At 42.6% G+C, this 15,800-nt stretch overlaps 1 protein-coding gene across 7 annotated transcripts in view; it reads left to right on the top strand.

Moving 5' to 3' along the window:
* The window catches only part of RABL6 (RAB, member RAS oncogene family like 6), a 71,838-nt gene that overhangs the window by 21,923 nt on the left and 34,115 nt on the right, over positions 1–15,800 (top strand). For all 7 annotated transcript variants that reach the window (XM_085854321.1, XM_085854320.1, XM_085854319.1 and 4 more), the window contains exon 11: positions 2,336–2,465. In XM_085854321.1, coding sequence (XP_085710447.1) covers positions 2,336–2,465 — 130 coding nt within the window. The remainder of the gene's footprint in view (positions 1–2,335; positions 2,466–15,800) is intronic.

Here is a 15,800-nt window from a genome sequence, read left to right as displayed (position 1 = left end):
ATGCTCGCTGATAGGACGGAACAGAAGTGGGCGTGAGTCGTTTTTTATTGAAGGCTGGTGTTTCTGCTCCCGCTGCTCGGTGCGCGCCCTGCACGAGTCCAGTATCGGTGCCCACAAGCGGCGCGGGAATGACGGTGATGCGATGGTTGCGAGGGCGAGTTGTGACGGTAAAGGTCGTGGCTGTTGTTGTGAAGCGGCGTTGCGGTTGGTGGTTGTTGTGTGATGGCTGTTGAGACGTGGTTGGTGGTGGTAGTAATGGTAGTAATGGCGGCTGGTCCAAAATGAAGATAGTAAAAGAAAAACGGTTATCTAGAAGGGTCGCAGCCCGATTGAATGACATTTATTCCCTCGAAACAACGGGTTTGGGCCTAACTACACATATACTTACCGAGATACCTCACCTAAGGGACCTGAATGGTGGTTTGCGAATTTGGTAACCACAACAATATATATATACATATATATATATATATATATATATATATATATATATATATATATATATATATATATATATATATATATATATATATATATATGTATATGTATATATATATATATACATATATATATATACAAATACATATATATATATATATATACATATATATATATACATATACATATATATATATATATATATATATATATATATATATATATATATATATATCGGGGCGTATTATGTGATACCGGTTGTCTGTCTGTCTGTCTGTCTGTCCGTCCGTTCCTGTCCGCACTCTAACTCCCAATGTTTTCAACTTTCACGTTTCATATTTGGTACATAGGTTCAGACTGTGGAGACGGTGTGTCGTGACATACGTTCGTCATCTAAAGTAGTTGCCATGGCAACCAGGATGCAGTTTTCCATCCGTTCCTGTCCGCACTCTAACTCCCAAAGTTTTCAACTTTCACATTTCATATTTGGTACATTGGTACAGACTGTGGAGATGGTGTGTCATGACATACGTTTGTCATCTAAAGTAGTTGCCATGGCAACCAGGATGCTGTTTTCCATCCGTTCCTGTCCGCACTCTATCTCCCAAAGTTTTCAACTTTCACATTTCATATTTGGTACATAGGTACAGACTGTGGAGACGGTGTGTCATGACATACGTTTGTCATCTAAAGTGGTTGCCATGGCAACCAGGATGCTGTTTTCCATCTGTTCCTGTCCGCACTCTGACTCCCAAAGTTTTCAACTTTCACGGTTCATATTTGGTACATAGGTACAAACTGTGGAGAGGGTGTGTCGCGACATACATTCATCATCTAAAGTGGTTGTCATGGCAACCAGGATGCTGTTTTCCATGTAGTATCACAATTCTGTATATACCTTCTTGTTAGGGCGTATATTGTGCTCACTTGCGCTCTTGTTACTGATTACAATATACAAATACATATATTGCTTTATAATTATACTTCACTGCAATGCTTTATAAAAAATATTAATCTTAATTAATTTGAATTAATCTTATTAAATCTTAATTAAAAATAATAGACTAGTCTTTTAAAAACGATAAATGTATAAACAGGCGAGCATTAGGTGGCTTTGACACCAACTCTGGTTAAATCATGCTATATATCCACCAAATTTCTTCCGAATCGGTTTACAACTTTTTGAGATATCCTGCTCATAGACAGACAAACGGACAGGGGTGAAAACATAACCTCCATCCACATTTGGTGGCGGAGGTAAAAGTGCAAAGTTGTGCAACCGGTAAATTCAGGACTAATAGTGGGTGAAGTTTTCAATCTACATCCATTTGGATAATTTGAGCTAAAAGTAACCTATGGTGTCCAGTTTTACTGCTGCTCTGCCAATGAGGGTTGATAATTATTTGTATCGGGAAGAACAAGTCATGCTCGTGAAAGATAGTGATGACCTGCGTCTGTAGACAGGTAGAACAATAGACAAGATCAATAAAACGTTGATCGATGGGAAAACCACGATGGGAAGCAAGAAGAAACTGACGTGTTGGGCTTAACCCATCGTCCTTGTGTTCCGATGATTGGTTAAGCCTGAAACATCACTTTTTTTTTCTTGCTTCCCACAGCAATTAGCAACTTTTTGTTGATTTAGTTTATTAAATCTTTGTCATTGGTTTTCTCCCTTCATTCCACACTAGCAGTCTCCAGAATCGACTTATTATAAGGAAATGTCATGGTATAATGAGCTGAGAGGAAATTGGGCTGGAAAAGAGGTATTCTGGTTGAAGTACATTGGCTTTTAGTTCCGATATTTTAATTTTATCTTCATGAAATTCTCACATGTGGTTCGCCTTTTGTTGGCTACTTCGTTGTGATTTTTATTTTGGATTTTGTGACTCAACAGGCCGCTATCCAGCCTCCAGATGCGGGTGACCTGCAGCCCTCCAAACAGCCACAACCCCCAGCTTCTCGGCGGGGGTTTATAGCTCGTCTCTTTGGATCGGGTTCTTCTGCACTGCCACCATCAAAACCCAGTAAGTCCATTTCTTCAAAGGTTAATGTCAAGGGGTTTTTTGTTGTTGTTGTTGTTTTTTTTTTCTTTTTAGTTAAATTGGCTTTTCGATTTAAAAAGAAAAAAATATATAATGTCGGGTCCGGCCCAGATTAACATCGGCACTGGATGGATGAACAGAGCTGGCGTTTACTCCCTTGGATGACAATCAATTAATGGCCCGACGGTGGGTCGAGGGGTTCGGGGGGGGGGGAGAAAGGGGGACATGGAATCACAATAGCTAAATAAATATATGCAAGACAAATAAAATCTAAAGGCACCTCACACCAGACTCAAGCACAGACAGGAAAGAGAACAAAAAAAATGGGTGAGGCCTTACCTCAGGTGTTCGTCAACAGAGCAGTCCACTAACAGAAATTCAAGCAGGACGAGGCAGTCGCGAACAGGCGAGCAGGCGACAAAATAGGACGAGGAAGTACGACAAAATAGGATGAACCAGGGACGACGAAAAGGTGAGCAAACTCCACGCTCACCCGCTCCGAACTTCTTTCCTCGCGAAAGGACACTGAACACGGAGAGCCCAAAACTCCTCCCCTCACCCCCTTTTAAGCTCCTCCCCTCTCTTTTCCAAGACTTCACATGGTGCTTCAAACGGGGTTCACAGAAGGCTTTACATGTAGATGCTTTATGTTAAACCCTGGCTGTTTATTGAACAATGCATCACCATTCCTATGATGCACATTTAAATTGGATAATCCTTAAGTTTACATTTCCCCACTTAATACATCCAAATGGCGAAAGTACCCGAACACGGAGCATACTAAGCTATACGTTTCTAACTGCTCTAAGGTGATTCCTACCCCCCCCCCCCCACCCCAACCTACAAACTTAACTATTTTGTTTAATCAATACCTCTTGTCCCAGCTGACATCTCCTTAAGCGTTTTATTTTATTTAAAAATCATTCCAGGGAATATCACTCCAATTGAGTTGCAAGTGCAGGCTGTCAGACCTTTGGTGAAAATTCTGAAAAGGGCCCTTGGAAAGAGGCTATGAGAACAAAATTTCACAGTTTGATTCATGAATCATGATCCTTTACCATAAAATAGAAGGTGGAGATTTTGAGTTCTGGGAGAACTCCCTTCCACCTCCTGAAACTCGCAAATGACGATAACAACCAACAAGAAATCATCCGAGAAATATATTGTAATATGTAAGGAATGCGGGCTTGTAAGCCGGGTCATGAGGAGCCACTCTTGGACCTGCTTCCTTACCTTTGACCCTGAAGCCGACAAGCGACAAGGATTAACCACAGACGCCATCTGAGAAACAATTAATTCTGGTAGGGTCCCCACGTCAAAATCCTGCGTTACCTCCCCAGTTAACTCCACCCTCCCCCCCACACCCCCTTACTAGGGGACCATGCTCTCGATGTCCCCACCCTTATTTATCATTCAGGTTTGGCCAAGCAGAACTGTAAGTGGGGCATCGGCTAGTCTGACCATAGTGATTAGTGGGGTAGTGGTACAACCTCCCGTCTACTAATGACATACAATGTCTAACCAATGGACAAAAGAGACATGCGGGCAGGTTTGGAAATAACAATTCTTTGAAAGGCATGTATTTACACAAGATTGCAGTGTTCCACAATAAGCACTCAAAAGCCCCTTATACAGTCAGCCTGATCACCACAAGACATAGGCACCTCATACATCTGGGAAATTGGATAAGAAAGAAGAAGAATAAGTCCGGGCATATTGGCGACCCTTTTCTCACCTTTTCAGTACGTGAGCTGGCTGGCCCACGTGGGTCCCAATAAAGTGTAGATGCAGGTAAGTGGGCGATGCGTTGTCATGCGTTATCGTGTCGGGCAAGCTCTGAAAAGTACTGTTGTGGATGCGAGTTGATGAGTTGTTTGCGTTGGGAGATGCGAGGGTATAAGGTGTGTGTGTGTAAAGGTGTACCAGAGAGTCAGTTCTTCCGCGACTTGGTCAGTGCCCGTCCTGCCTGGCATCTTTGCGCTCTGCTTGGAATGCTTCACCTGGCGTCTTTGCGTTCCGCTTGGAACGCCTCACTTGGCGTCTTTGCATTCCGCTTGGAGCACCTCACCTGGCACCTTTGTGTTCCGCTTGGAGCGCCTCGGCTGGCGCCGTTGGGTTCCGCTTGGATCACCTCGCATGGCCCCTTTGCGTTCCGCTTGGAGCGCCTCGCCTGGCACCTTTGCGTTCTGTTTGGAGCGCCTCGCGGTATCTTTGCGTTCTACTTGGTGCCTTCTTGTTCTGCCTGGCCGAGTCAACCCGGCCAGTGAGACGTGTTCCACCCGGCCAGGTTTCACTCCCTCAGGACACTAACTCCCTCCCTTGGGCTCTGAACTCAGAACCCGACCTCAACGCCATCCTGCTCTGCACCGTACTTTAACTGCTCTCTTCTCTTGAACTGTACTGTGCTCAAACTGCACATGAACTCCCGCAAACTACTCTGTCAGGGGTTTTTATTGTCCCTTACCTGTGTCGCTTACCCTATTATGTCCGCTTTTGGCATCCAACACCGATTGGCTGTGGTGCGCTGCAAACCAGCCACTGGCATCCATCCCCAGAGTGCGGGGACGGGGCGCTGGCCTCTCTGATGCTGGGATGCCGGAATAATGAGAGTTAAGACAATTGCAGTGCTGGAATGGCGATTATGGTCGAATGGCTGGAATAAATGGTCGAAGCCACTGGTGTAATGAAGTGGTTTGACAATGTAGTTTGGAAATAAAGCATGAGAATGGAGGTGTGAATACAGGTGTCGGAAAATCAGGGTTTTAGGATGGGTGTTTGGGAATGAAGAAGAGAACAATGGGAAAGGTTCTAACTACAATCGCAATGCATTTCCCTGTCCACTGATATGAGGGGATGGGTCAGCTAACAAAACAGAATCACTGTGGAAATATCTAAACTCCAGGGTTATTTTATGTGTTGAATGTAAGTCCCTGGGGTCTTTCCAAAACCGCAACACTACATTCTGTAAAAAAAAAATGTATATATATATATTTATATACATACATATTTATTTTTATTTATATACATATATATGTATAACATTGGGGCAGTTGGGATTACACATTTTTAAAGAAGAAAAATAAGGTGCTTCCAACCAAAAGTAAAAACTAGATCAACTCTGCTAATTTGAGCAAAAAAGCGAGAGCAGACCCAGTCTCAGGGCAACATTTCTCCGGCTTCGGAGCCAGCTTGCTCAGGCACAATAGATTCCGGGCCTTTGCACGTGTCTGGTTTTTATTTCGATAGGACCGCTCATTTCCAGTCACGTGCTGGTGCTCGAGGTCAAATGGAGGAGTGTGTTTTTTAATTTTATTTTGCAAAAGCAAAAACCAACGCCATATCACATCATTGAAGGGGTGCTCTGTTCTTTTTTGTTTTTATTGACACGTGATCTGGTGTTGTATGTGTGTGTCCGGACTCACATGAGCAAGTGTGTGCGCTTGTTGTTTTTTTGTTTGTGTTTCCGGGGCACGAACACAGCTGGTTTTGTGTCCGGGTTGGGCATGATGAGGCGTTCGTTGTGCGAGTGTTAAGGTTCTCGTTGAGTGTTGTGCACATGTGGATGTGGTGTTTGTTGTTCACCTCAGCCAGCCATTTGCACCATCCAGTTTTTGCCATTTGCATTAGAGGTGTGTATTGTGTAGGTATGTCCACCATCAGTTAGGCCACCCACCCGGCTCTTCACGTGCCATGCTTCCAGAATCAACCTGTGTCGTTTGTTCGATGTAGTGTCTTGGACACGGGTCCCATCAAAGTCAAATTTCTGGCCAGATTGCAGGCAATGACGTGTTATGGCTGACTGGGTCATTTTTCCAAACCTCATTGCTCCATCATGTTCATATAGTCATTGTTTCAAATTCCTTCCACTTTCACCAATGTAGAATTCAGTTTCACCAATTCTCTGTGTCATTTGTGTCGACAATGTAGAGCTGAGATATATATATATATATATATATATATATATATATATATATATATATATATATATATATATATATATATATATATATATATATATATATATATATATATATATATATATATATATCCTAGTGTTGGCGCAGTGGTAAGGGCAGCGGCTTGCGATCCAAAAGGTCCTGAGTTCAAGCCCCGTTGGGTCACTGAATTAATACACCAGGGGGTTGACTCAGCCTGTCATCCTTCCGAGGTCGGCGAAATGAGTACCGGTGTACTGGGCCGGTGTATACCCCGGTTAAAATAGGTGTACCATATCCCTGTGTTGTAAGAGGCGACCAGGGTTGCGTCAGAAAGGGCATCTGGCGTAAACATGTGCCAAATCACTGTGCGGATCATACGGATGATCCGCTGTGGCGACCCCTAACGGGAGCAGCCGAAAGAAGAAGAAGATATATGTATATGTATATATATATATATATATATATATATACATATATATATATATATATATGTATATGTATATATATATATATATATATATATATATACATATATATATATATATATATATATATATATATATATATATATACACATATATATATATATTGTTGTGGTTACCAGATTCGCAAACCACCATTCAGGTCCCTTAGGTGAGGTATCTCGGTAAGTGCATGTGTAGTTAGGCCCAAACCCGTTGTCTAGTGGGAATACATGTCATTTATACGAGCTGCGACTCTTCAGGATAGCCGTTTTTCTTTTACTATCTTTATTTTGGACCAACCGCCATGATCACAACCACAACATCAACCACCGACCACAACCACCGCTTCACCACAACCGCCACGACCTTTACCGTCACAACTCGCCACCATCGCATCACCGTCATCTCGCGCCACTCATGGGCACCGATGCTGGACTCGTGTAGGGCGCACGTTGAACAGCGTGTACAAAATCACGGATTTTCTGCTTCAAAAACGGATCAAAAACGACACACGCCCACTTTTTGCCGTCCAATCGGTGAGCGAGGGGCGAATTGGCCCCGCCCCCAGGGCGATCGATATATGCAAATTTGTGGATCAAAAAGCCTTCACGCCCACTTTTTGTCGGGCCAATGGGGAGCGAGGTGAAAGGTCAAAGGGAGGGGGTCAAAGGCGAAGTTACGGGGGGGATAAAAGGACGGTGTTCGTCAGTCAGAGTAGGAACGAGAGAGTCAGCAGAACGAGGTCGGAGAGTCAAGAAGAGGAGAGTCGGAAGCAGAGGGTCAAGACTTCGCGGGCGGTGGAGCTGCTCGTCGTGTGCGTTGGAGTCGGAACGGAGGGGACGGAGCTGTGGAAAGGCGGCGACACCAGACGAGGGGGTGCTCGCGTCGTGCAGGAAGCTGCACCCGAGGGAGGCCGACAGCGCGACCTGGCCGAGGTGGAGACGCTCGTCGCACATAATAAAGATCCTCTATACCCCGAGCATCAGCAACCCCCTCCTGTTTCCCCCCGCGCTGAGATAGTGCGACCAAGGGGGCCCCGTTCCCACCCCCTGCCAGGCACTGTCCACGAGGCCCGCGGGTTGCTGGGCCATCGCCGCTCCGCGTCTCATCACCAGACGGGTAGGCCCGACCCGGTCTCGGCCCCAGGCCTACCTCATTCTTGGGGGATTTCTTTTCCTTGGTTTTGGGTATGTGTTGTCGGCGCCGTCTGTGAAGTAGAATTGTATAAGTGTTGCCGGGTGCTCGGTAGTCGCTATTAGCTCTGCACTGTGTTTTCACTTTTATGTTTGCTTTTTGTGTAAATAGAATTGTGTTTTCTTTTTTGTGTGCATTTGGTGGAATTGTATTTGTGTGCTTCCCGTGTGCCGAGAATAAATGTGCTTTATTGTTGAACTGTTCTCCCGCTTCGCTTCGTCTTTTTCCCCATTGAACCCCCATCTTGCTTCACGTAAAGGGTTGGTAGTGGGCTGAGTACGCCCGATAATTAATCGAACCGTCGAGGTCGACGACAACACCGCTCGGTTATTCTGATAGTACGGAACGGGTCGCTTAAGTGGCCCGTGTCCGAAGTCGACCTGCGGCGAGGTGCGATCGCCCGGTCTACCCTCCGCGTGGGTACTTAGGTAGTTCGAATTTGGCGAGCAACCCTATCCCACGCGGGGGCTGATTGGCTCGATCGCGGTGAGACCGAAAGGTCCACCCGTGACTGGTTCCCGGCGTTAGTCCGAGAGGGTCACGACTGGATTGTCCGTCCGGTGGGCGACGTGCCGCGATTCGAGTTACGTGGCCGTTCGCACGCCGGCGGGCGCGAAAACCGCAACAATATATATATATATATATATATATATATATATATATATATATATATATATATATATATATATATATATATTGTTACGGTTCTGGGAACCATATGCATACAAACATACAGTTGTCCCGAAGTCAGCTATTCCATTAAGTATATGTGCAGATAGAACCCTCCTTATGTGTTGTGGGAAAACACTGGGGTGCGTTGCGATGTTTTTTTAGTTCGATTAATAAATCATTATATCCCATCCACGACGACCCATGGTACCCTCTGCCTGCTCGCACCTTCATCTCGCTTGCTACTCTCGCATAAGCTGAACAATCGCTTGTTCGCCTACTCGCCTAACCAGTGACTTGCTCCCCGAGGCAGAATCTTTGTGTAGTACCTTTTTGGTGAGTCCGGACACGCGGAGTGGGCGGGCTTCCCTGTATGGCCGAAACCCTGCCCAGAAAGGGCGTCCCCATGGAAGCCCCGTCCAATCAGGGCAAACAGTGACGTCGGCTTCACCAAGGCCCCTCCCCACTGAGGAAGATCTATAAATTACGACACCGTTCATTCAGAGTAGTCGGGTGAGCTGGAAAGTGAGTCGTCTTGAGAGTGAGCTGGAAAGTGAGTCGTTTTGAGCGGAGTGTTGGAGTGAAACAGTTCATCCCCTGATAGCGAAAGAAAGGAGGAACGTCATGGAGTGGTTGCGCTCTTTGGGGGTCGTTCGTTTTGAGTGTGAGTTTGCTGGGAAGACCTCGACCCAACCTTGACCTGGTCTCTCATAGGGTCCTGTCTGCAGCCCTGATCCTCACCTTGGACTCCGCTCTACTCGACCCGGGCTCCTTCGCAGACACGGTCTCCATGCAGGTGGCCGTGGACCGAGCCGCACGACCATTGACAGGTGCCGCACCATGGAGCATCCCTTCCCTCCAACATTCAGGTTCCCAAAAGAACTGCGATCTCAGCTCACCTCCCTCTCTGGCTGCAAAAGGTCCTTTGCAATACATCTGGGTTTATTTTCGTCTGAGTGTGTGGCGCCGACTTCAAGTAGAATTGCATAAGTGTTTTTATTTGATCATTGTAAATCATGCCGGTTTTATTCTCGCGACAAGTCTGCTCTGTGTCTCCTTTGTAAGTTGCTGTAAAATTGTCGCACTACATCTTTCTCTCATCTTCCCCTACATAACACCCCAATAAACCTGTCCCTGTGCCACATAAATTTCCTCGCTTTGTAAATAGATTATTGTAGAAATGTTCCCAGTTCGTTTTTGTCTTTTCTATCATTGGTCCAGCATGGTTCAGATCTGAGTTTTGCCGGTTCTTTATCGCCGATAATCTGTTCATTCTAGCCGGTACGTCCTTGGTAGTTCCGCTCAGCTGCATCTGATCCGGAGATGGTAGTTGGTACTCTACCGTAGTCAGTAGAGTGATCCGGTTCGGGGAAGGCGTGATTCCCCAGTAATCGAAATTGCGTAGTTAATTAGGTAAATTGGTTCTAGACAAAAAGTCCCTACGCTACGCGGTGGAGGTATTGGCGTCCACGGTCGGTTAAGTGACCCGCCACCTCATGGAATTATCTGTGAGCGACGGCCTACAATTCCGGGAGTCCGGTGGGAGACGACATAACTTCCCCCACCTAGCGGTCATTCTCCCCACTGGTCCCTGGCCCACAACAATATATATATATATATATATATATATATATATATATATATATATATATATATATATATATATATATATGTTGTTGTTCGTCTTTCGGCTGCTCCCGTTAGGGGTCGCCACAGTGGATCATCCGTTATGATCCGCATACTGATTTGGCACAGGTTTTACGCCGGATGCCCTTCCTGACGCAACCCTGGTCGCCTCTTACGACACAGGGATAAGGATTGGGTTTCGCCATGATTCCGGGATGCCCTACACCCTCTCATAGCGTGGCCCAGCGCATAGCTCCCTTCCTCAAGCGATCCTCCAACCCAAGCCTCCGAGTAGCCGGATTATAGGCGCACGCCACTCCGCCCGGTATATATATATATATATATATATATATATATATATATATATATATATATATATATATATATATATATATATATATATATATATATATATATATATATCTATCTATCTATCTATCTATCTATCTATCTATCTATATATATATCTTCTTCTTCTTCTTTCGGCTGCTCCCGTTAGGGGTCGCCACAGCGGATCATCCGTATAATCCGCATCGTGATTTGCCACATGTTTTACGCCGGATGCCCTTCCTGACGCAACCCTGGTCACCTCTTACGACACAGGGATATGGTACACCAATTTTAACCGGGGTATACACTGGGCCCAGCACACTGGTACTCATTTCGTCGACCTCGGAAGGATGACAGGCTGAGTCAACCCCCTGGTGTATTAATTCAGTGGCCATATATATATATATATATATATATATATATATATATATATATATATATATATATATATATATATATATATATATATATATATATATATATATATATATATATATATATATATATATATATATATATACTATGTACTCTACTATAAAATATATACGATAAAACTAAGAGACAAAGGGGTGTCGGATATCAGTTTACAGGAGATGGGATAATTGATACTCTAATGGGTCTTCTTCTTCCTCTTTCGGCTGCTCTCATTAGGGGTCACCACAGCGGATCATCTGTATGATCCGCATCGTGATTTGGCACATGTTTTACGCCGGATGCCCTTCCTGACGCAACCCTGGTCACCTCTTACGACACAGGGATATGGTACACCAATTTTAACTGGGTATACACCGGGCCCAGTGCACTGGTACTCATTTCGTCGACCTCGGAAGGATGACAGGCTGAGTCAACCCCCTGGTGTATTAATTCAGTGGCTATAAATACTATATATATATATATATACTATGTAATATACTATAAAATATATACGATAAAACTAAGAGACAAAGGGGTGTCGGACATCAATTTACAGGAGATGGGATAATTGATACTCTAATGGGTATTGGTTTAATATTCTTAAACATAAAGACCAAATTGGTTCAACTGCTTCTACTGTGGGAAATGTAGCAGGTGCTGTTAAGAGCATAAAAGATGCCCAAAAGGAATCTCATAAATTACAAGCAATTAAAGAAATTAAAAAAGGTAAAACTCAGTTGTCTTCCCAAGAACGACAGAAAATAATTGAAATTCTTGGGTCAGGGTTTCAAAAGTTTTAACATCTTTTTTTCCTAAATAAATACAAGTATGGAAGCAATTGATAGTATCTATGATTTGGATGATACTATTATCATCTCAAACTCCACTAAAAAAGAAGATTACTTCAAGGTAAATGCAATAACTGGAACAGACTGGAATGTAAATGGTACAAAAAGTTTTGAAATAAATAATCAACAAACTTATTTGAATCTATCCAAAAGTTTCTTGTTGTGTAAATTTACATTCGCTTAGGCTGAGAATAACACAAACGCTACACTCGTAAATGATTTCTTCTGGAAAATGTTTGATAGTGTTCGTTTGTACATTGTAACACAAGAAGTTGAAGCGGTTGATTATGTCTTTGCTGTATCTGAAATGATGAAATTTACACTATATACATTCAGTGATAGAATGGGAAAGGGGGCTGTCGAAGGTTTTATTCCTGATATGTCAACGGGAACAACCACAGACCCTGGATATACTCAAAGGAAAGGAACGTATACTGATGATACAAAAGCAGTTAATAGTTTTACTGTGGCAGTTCCTCTTAAAGTTATATTTGGATGTTGTCATCATGATAAAGTTCTGTATGGTCTTAAAATTAGATTTCAACTACAAAGGAATGATAATGAAAATAGATTACTTGTTGGTGTTGCTTGTGCTTTTGGTGATCAGAATAAATTTGTAATTGATGAAATGAGTTGGTATATTAGTGAATATACTCCTAATCTTAAAACAGAAGAGATGTTAAACAGAAGACTTAACTCAAAGAAACCACTCAGTGTATCATACCTCAAAAGAAGATGTCAACACGTTAAACTAAACCAAACCACTTACACGTGGAATTTGGGTGTTCTGGAAGGAAAGCCACGATATCTGTGGATCATTTTTTAAAAACCAGATGGTGATACTGCGACTAAGAATAATGCATTGAGTGATAATGCTAAGGTGAAACAACTTCATGTTTCTCTCGATGGGACATTTTATCCATGAGGTAGATTGGAAATTAATTGGGAAAAAAAAGATTTTGCTGAAGCATACAAGTCTTACCAAGATGTGTGTGAAAGTAATGGAATTAAAGAACCTATTTTGGATATGACAGCATTTAAAAGTTTGTATACAATCTATGCGTTTGACCTGAGTGCTCAAAAGGAAACTATAAAGTCTAATCGAGTGGATACTTCCCTATACATTGAAAGAGGAGAGAGTGAAGAAGTTGAAACAAATTGTTTGCTTTTGGAAGAAACAGAATTACAGATTAATACAGATAATGGTGTTATGATTAGTCTCACATAATTTTTTGTTAAATAAATCAGTGGCAAAGTACCAACTGGGGTATATGTTAATGAAATCAATCTTCATAAACTATCATCTTGTGTTCAAAATCCAAAAGCCTTGTACGATTAACGTTAATACAATTCAGAGAAAAGGAGCAGTAAGAATTGATGTTTTGCTCACAAGAGAACAGGTTAAAATCTTGAACAATACTGGCTCACTTAAAATTAAAATGACAAAACCAATGTTGAAAAAATATTCAATAAGAGAGACGAGTGGAGGATTTCTCCCATTTTTAATTCCTTTATTTGCTGGTTTAAGTGCGGTTGGAGCATTGACGGGTGGTATTTCAATGGCAGTGAAAACTGCCAACGAAAGGAAGGCTCAAATCCGGGCTCAAAAAGATTTGGAAAGACATAACAAAGTGTTGGCGAAACAAATTAGTGGAAGTGGTGTAATTGTAGATTTTGCTGAAAAACTTGAAGGTCTGCCTGATAAAGCGAGATTGTTAGTTGGAGATATGCTTTCTTCTATCGCACAAGCAGGTGTATAATTAACTAAAAGGGGTAATGGATTATATCTTTCTAATAAATAAATGAGCATTGATGAGTGGTTTAAAGAATTTGGAAAGAATACAACATCAAATTTACAACTTATCAAATATTGTAAGAAATTAAAAATTCATAATGTGGTTATTTGTATGAGAGATGAATTAACAAACATGCCTAAACGTACAAAGAATATCATTATGAACTTTGAAGATAATAATGGGAACGGTTCTCATTGGGGTTGTATTTTTAATAGTCAAGACAAATATTATTTTGATATTTTTGGTCTTCCACCACCTGTTGAAGTCATAAAATTCTTACAGAATGGTGTTTATCAAACATTTCAAGTCCAAGAATTAAATTCCAATTGTTGTGGTCAATTATGTCTATATGTGTTATTTCAACTCAACAAAAATAAAAAAATTTATGACATTATTTTTATTCTAATATAAATGACTCATGTTGGTAAAGATGGTTCTATCTTTGGTGTATCCCAAGAACTGGATATTGATTTATCAAATTATTACACAAAGGCACAGGCTGAAGGACATAAATATAGTATAATAAAAAATATTAATTTGAAAAATGGTTATAAATTAAAAAATTATCCAAGCCCGACTGATGCGACTGACTTGGTGAGATTAAGCGATTTATCACAATATATATCCTTAAATAAAACGGCCGTGTATTCCAAAGATACAGAAGTGTTGATTTTATCTCCAGGTCATACAGAATTCACAGTTCGAATTAAAATAAATTTTTATAAAGAAGGGCGTATCGTTTGTCTTGGAATAGAACAATGAGGATATGATATGAATGATTTTGGGTATAATTGGTCATTTAAAATTGACCTAAAAGATCTGGAACAATTAAATCAGTCTCGTAAGGAAGAATATTATCCACTTGGTATCGAGAATGAGTTTTGTGGAGCCATGATTAGTAAACAACAAATAAAAGAATTTAATAAGGGTAAATATAATAATGGTTTTGCCCTAGTTTATATCATGAAAACAGAAAAAAATAGGATTATATATTGTTATAGATTTCCGCCCGCCGGCATGCGAACGACCGCGTCTAACCAATAGCGGTTGCTTTGCCCACCAAACGGACAATCAAGTCGTGACTTTCTGGAACAACGACAGAAACCAGTCACGGGTGGGTTTTTAATCCCACCACAACCTTGTCCGCACTCTACCCGCGCTACAGGGTCCAATCGCCAAATCTTCGATTTACCTAATTATTCGCGCGGGTCGGTTACCGAGAGATTGTACCTCAACGGGACCGCTTGAAAACGAGCCGCTTAAGCAGCTCGCTTCCTTTTGGGATAACAGAGCGGGGTATTTTCGCGCAGTCCCGTTGGACCCGATCACTTTACCGGCTAATTAAAAGCCAACTATATTCCAAGTGCAAGATGGGGCAGTTCAATGAGGGAATGGACGCAACGGACAGGTTTACATTCACACAAGGATATTTATTATAATAAAGCACGTATGCAATGAAACAAGGCAAAACACGTATGCAATTTTACAAGCAACAAAAGCACCACAAAGGAACTACAACCGTCTACTTATTATGTACAGTCACTTGCACTTAACAGCAGTTTCTACTTATTAGACGGGCCCACGGACACATGTACGCGCGCGCGCGCGCACACACACACACACACACACACACACACACACACACACACACACACACACCCAAGAAATGGTGGCAGAGGCCTTTAATAACGAGCTCCAGCTCGGAGGACAGGTGAGCTGAAACCAAGAACCTATCTCGAACCTCTCCACCTCGTGTGGTCTTCAAGTTGTTCGGACCCGGGCTCCAGCGAGAGTGAGCTGGATTCAATCGCCGAACCGCGATCCTTCCCGTCGATGCTTCGCTTCTCCGAGGAACCACCTCCCGCGCTTCTCAACACGTGCTGGTGAGACGAGGCACTGATCCTTCCTGTCGATGCGTTGCTTCCCCGAGGAACCACCTCCATGAAGAAGTCGATGAGTCGCACCAAGCCGGGAACCAAAATGGAGAACAAAGAGCTCCACGAACCAAGAAGAAGAAGCCACCACTCGCAACTCGAGC

Source organism: Eptatretus burgeri, chromosome 14, assembly GCF_056783735.1.
Source record: "Eptatretus burgeri isolate ZD-2024b chromosome 14, Ebu_testis_v1, whole genome shotgun sequence".
Lineage (NCBI taxonomy): Eukaryota > Metazoa > Chordata > Myxini > Myxiniformes > Myxinidae > Eptatretus > Eptatretus burgeri.
This window is presented reverse-complemented; position numbering and strand designations above follow the sequence as displayed.